Here is a 5338-nt window from a genome sequence, read left to right on the forward strand (position 1 = left end):
TGAACCAAGTCATGTAGTTGCGAGGCCGACAGCTTTCGGATGCTCAAGGGGAGACCCAAATATTTGCATGGGAAAGCCCCAATCGTGCATCCCAAGGAAGCTGCGATGAGCCTTGATTGGTCTTCTAAACACCTTATGGGCACGGCCGAGGTTTTGGCTAGATTCACTCGAAGGCCCGACGCCTGACCAAAGGCATCCAACAGGTCTACACAGAGCCGCATCTCGGTCTCCACCGGCTTAAGGAAAAGAATGACGTCGTCCGCAAAGATGGACATTCTCTGATGCAGTCCGGATCGCGCAAGGGGGGCGAGCAAACCCTGTCAGCAGCAAGGGAGAAGAGCTATATGCAAAGTTAATGGCACTTGTGCTGGCCTGGACGAAAGTAACAAAATCAATGCTCCAAAAATGCTTTTAAAAAACAGCCTTTTTGAAGCATCGTTTTTTTTTTTTGCCTAGAGCATGATGAAAGCTTTTTCTTTATGAAATTTCACACATATGTGAAAAACTCATAAATGACTGTTGAAGACAGATTTTTTTGATGTTTTTTACTACTTCTCATTTGTTGTTCAAACGGGTGCATTTGCACCTGGAGCAGTATATCATCCCCAGAATGATAGAACAATTTTATGGTTCGGGACAAAATTGTTCTGAAATAGTTTGTCCAAATTGTGGCGATCCTTGCCCATCCTGATGTTCTTGAACACCCTAACCGTCATTGGTGCGGTCATTCTCACCTTGCCACCGCAGCACCTCCACATAAAAAATGTGAAAAATTTAATACAGGCAATAAGCCTAGTTTGGAAACTAATCCCTGCAGGCAACTGTACATCAAAAAGCGCATATAAGCATTGTTTCAACAACCTCCAACTTTAGCCGAGGCAACGCCCAAAAATTGTTCCTCCGTGGATCATTTCTCTTCTTAATCAAGTATGGCAGGATAAAGAGTTGGCACCAAGAGTTCAAACATTCGCTTAGAGGCTCCTCAGGAAAGCGCTTCCAACGAGTAAGAGGGCAAGCAAGTACTCCAAACACATTAAAGAATGTTGCTCTAGATGTAGTAATACAGAAGATGAAATGCATATGCTATTCTTATGTCCTTTCTCTAAAGCAGCATGGTTCTGTTTTCCTTGGTACATTAGAACTGAATCTTTTGCTGCTCATCATAGCACTATTCCTGATATGGTTCATGCCTTGCTCACATCTGGACACCCACAAATAAAACCTGCTACTCTCTGTACCTTTTTGTGGTGTTTGTGGAAGGCTCGAAACGACACTGTTTTGCAGGAAAGTAAGCAAACCTACACAAGTTTTTGCCGCAGCCAATGCCATTATCAACGCACACAGTTAGAGGTCTCCAGCTCCACTGAACAACATAACAAAGTGCAATTGAGCAACATTCAGGTACCAAAAACTGCGTTTTGCAGCTCCAAGCTTCTGAATTGACTGCACGGAATGCGACCTTCTGCGATGCGGCATGGAAGAAGCAGCAAGATTCAGGGAAAAGTCATGCAGGATTAGGTGTAGTCATTCAATTTCAAGGGAATGAGCATCTTAAGCACCTGTACGTCTCGGCGATCTCACCGCTTCAGGCAGAGACTTATGGACTTCTTCTAGCAACCAAGCTAGCAGATCTTCTACAGGTTCAAGATCCACACTACTACACGGATTGCTTGGTGTTGGCTTCAGCAGCTATGGCGCCAACGGTGTTTGCAGATTCTAGCCATTGGGAGAACAGGTCGCAGTTGGTGGCAATCCAGGCTTCTCCCTCTTTCCGCCATAGTAACATCTCTCATATTAACAGGAGTACAAATGTCAAAGCTCACCATCAAGCTCGTTTAGCACTGAAAATTCAGTCTACTTCTGTAGCTTTTCGTTGCTCAAGTACTAAAGCAGGTCAATGCCCATACAAGGACATACTCTCTATATCAAGCGTGATGCCTTTCACGCTCCTCTCTGTAAAATGCTCCTAAATGAATAAATGTTACATGTTCAAAAAAAAAAAACTTTGCTTGTTAGAGTGCTAATTTGGAGGCCAACAATAACTATTCTTCCATTCTTTTTTTCACAATGATAAGTGTGACAAAAAGGGAGATGTGAAAACATAAATTGGCTTCGCACAGGTTCCAACCTGAGACCTTCAGTGCCTTAGACCGACGTGTAACCAACTACATTACAAAACCTTGGTGGCATTTTGGTCCAAAATAGTTAAAAAGCAGATAAATCCACTAGTCTTACAGGATGATCCACTAATTGAAGTCCACAAGAAAAAGAGATACCATGTGAAGAACAAATGTTTTACAAGAATGGTCCACATTAACAGCATATATTCAAGCGTGGGTACATTCAACAAACGTGAGCAAACTTGAAATTCTGCTGCCAGGAATTTAATTTCACCGGTGGACAGCAACAGCAAACCACAATGAGCACACTAGCTACCGGTGACATCCAATGGGCCGGCAGCTCTCTCCCATGCCAGGGCCTCAGCTCCGCCATGAACGCCACCACGGCCTCCACCATGTATAGAGAACTATTATGAGGAAATGCTTAGGTTGTACTCCCTCCGTAAAGAAATATAAGAGCGTTTAGATAAAACACTCTTATATTTCTTTCCGGAGGGAGTACCGATTAATTTTGCTGGGGCAAACTTGAAGGTATAGGGTCCAACATAAATTCTCGATCACCAAGTTTCGGACCGCAAACAAATAAACTGATAAGCTGAACATGATGAGGACCACAAAAGACAACATTTCGTAGCAGCCGTTGTTTATTCAATGAGATGGTTCTCTGGACATGCCGTCAGTCAGCAAAGAAGAGACATTCTGAATGACATGTATGTGTTTGCCTCTGAGGATCTTTAAACAGATGACTTGCTGCTAGTTTGTTGAGTTGTAGCACCAGAAGCTTTTGGTGCAGGTGGCGGCGGAACATACATCTTAGCTCTTCGAAGAACCTCGGCAACAATCCAATGCTTGTTTTTGCTCAATGGCCTAGAAGGATCCAGCCTAACCTGGAGAGATATTGATGCAGCAATTATAAGAAGAAGAAAACTGTTCTAGTTTATGTTGTTACACCTTGCGTGAATGAATCATAGAGCAAAAAGAACACTAGTCTCCTGTAAGCAGATAAAAAGAATACACCACTGGATAAAACGACATGAACTCGTTAACCTATTCGACAGAGCAACTGTATAACTTTTTATATTCACAATCATACAAGCTTCTTTATAAAACCAAACCGCTCGTAAAGTCGTAAGTAATGTGGATCTCTAAGTGCCAAAAGCAAAATTTGTGAATTCCAGAGTCACCGCCTTAACTAACGTGATATGCACACAACACCAGGACCAAGCATTCTTTTCAAATGGAACCATGGTATCTTAGAATATTATGAAGGATGGAAGGAGAAAACAACTCCATTACCGTAACAACAACCATCATTGAGTAAGTGTTCAAGAGGCAATATTGTTTAGTGTTTACTCTAAAGATCGCAAACAATAATTGGGTTTCTCCAATAACCTAGCTAGCTTAATGAAACTTGATCTTACATGCCTAAGAAAGTCCGGCAGATCTATCTTATTTAAAGTTTGCAGAAGAGAATATGCCAATAAATAATCTGCTCGGTTTCAGCTGATAATATTATTGGTTGACGTATAGCAATATAAAACAGAAGTGCCATTATGTGACATATTAAAGACCATGTATTGATGTTAAAGGCCATGTATAGATGGTGAGCCAAACGTGGAATGGGCATTTCAGAGGTGTTCTGGACGCCCAAATTAGCTCCCTGTAGTTAGACCGAATCAGTTCTTGAAAGAGCATATTGTATGCAGAATACTGCCCATCGGTGGTCCAGTTCCAGTTAATGTCATCAGCTGATGTAGGATCAAGCTGCAAGTCTTGTGTTATGCTCCGAAGCTGCAGGTATTCCCTCAGCACTTGCAAAGATGGTTTCTCTTGATGCATAATCCATTTATTATTCAGAACGGCCTGCTGCAGCGTTAGCTTAAAGCCAGAGCTGTGCTTGAAGAGGTTTGGCAGTAATTCCTTGATGGGCATCCCCTGGTACCAATGAGTTTGCCAGAACTCTGCAATCTACACCCGGAAACGGAGCTGCACCTCTTCGCCCAATGCCCATTCAGTAGGGTGACTTGGTTTCTCATTCGACAGCGTTTTCACTGGAACATCGCTGAGACGGAACCCAACGAGCCAAGCTTGGAAGACTGGTGGGTTTGTGTGGTCAGACAAAGCCCCTATGCTAACCAGAATAATGACCAACTGCCTCACAGTATGCACCTGGTGGCAGCTATGGAAGGAAAAGAACGCTAGAATCTTCAGGCGCCAGGGCTGCTGCTGTTCTAGATGCTATCCAGCAAGAAATAGCCGCCTGGAACAAAACCAGCCTAGTAAAGGGCAATGTGGTTACGGCCTGATTAGCACTTAGCCTAGTTCTTTGTCACTTTGTAAATATTACGACGACCTTACTGTAACTCAGCCGTCTGACTTTTCTCTTACTGAAATGAAATCAGTACTCACTGTTTTTTTTTCCCTGTCAAAAATGGATATCTATCTACTGGAGTAACAAGCCAGTAACTGTGCTAGTAAGAGAGAAACATGTAAACATAGTTTGCATAAGTAACCATTAAAATTATCATCATTAAGATCTAGGATAAATTCTAAGAGGTTGGATCCAAAGGCCGATGTTGCAGACAGAATAGAAAGGTCAGGGGTTACTGACATACCCTGTCGCCGATGTTGCAGCCTTCGGCCTCGTCGTGCGCCATGAACTTGGAGGTGCGCTTGACGTAGCGGTTGTACACCTTGTTGTGGAAGAGGCGGTCGACCGCCACCACCACCGACTTCTGCATCTTGTTCGACACCACGATACCCACCACTGGCTTCATCTCCGCCCGCTGATTAGCGGCGGCGGCGGCAGCGGCTGAAGAGGTGGTCGGGGGAGACAAGAGAATCGACGCCGCCTGCGTGCTGCGGTGGTCGATTCACGGACGAGGTTGACGGTACGCGGCGGCGGGGAGGGCGGCCGCCGGCGGACGAGGTGCTCTGCGCCGTCTCCTGCCCGTGGCGGCTAGGGTTGGACGAGGTGCTGTGGGGACGCAGCTTCAGCTTCAGTGACTATGAAGCCTAAGTCTCGCCGTAACTTAGCTCCCTCTGTCAGCCATCTATTAAAGATCTGACGGTCCAGATTGATCCATATTTCAAATGATTTTTTTAAAATGTTCAGAAAAATTTGAAAAGATTCCAATAAATCACAAATGTTTCGTTTAGTGTTATGTGAAAATTTCAATCCATTTGGATGTATAGTTTGCGAATACTCATTTTTTATT

At 43.9% G+C, this 5338-nt stretch overlaps 1 protein-coding gene across 1 annotated transcript; it reads right to left on the reverse strand.

Annotated features, from left to right (window-relative positions):
• Positions 1-2645: 2645 nt before the first annotated feature.
• Positions 2646-5134, reverse strand: LOC123119381 (30S ribosomal protein S17). The gene is made up of 2 exons (XM_044539179.1): positions 4736-5134; positions 2646-3007 (listed from the first exon to the last, which is right to left on the reverse strand). The coding sequence occupies exons 1-2, from the start codon at positions 4895-4897 to the stop codon at positions 2855-2857; spliced, it is 315 nt and encodes a 104-aa protein (XP_044395114.1). The 5' UTR covers positions 4898-5134; the 3' UTR covers positions 2646-2854.
• Positions 5135-5338: the final 204 nt, after the last annotated feature.

Source organism: Triticum aestivum, chromosome 5D (assembly GCF_018294505.1).
Source record: "Triticum aestivum cultivar Chinese Spring chromosome 5D, IWGSC CS RefSeq v2.1, whole genome shotgun sequence".
NCBI classification, from domain to species: domain Eukaryota; kingdom Viridiplantae; phylum Streptophyta; class Magnoliopsida; order Poales; family Poaceae; genus Triticum; species Triticum aestivum.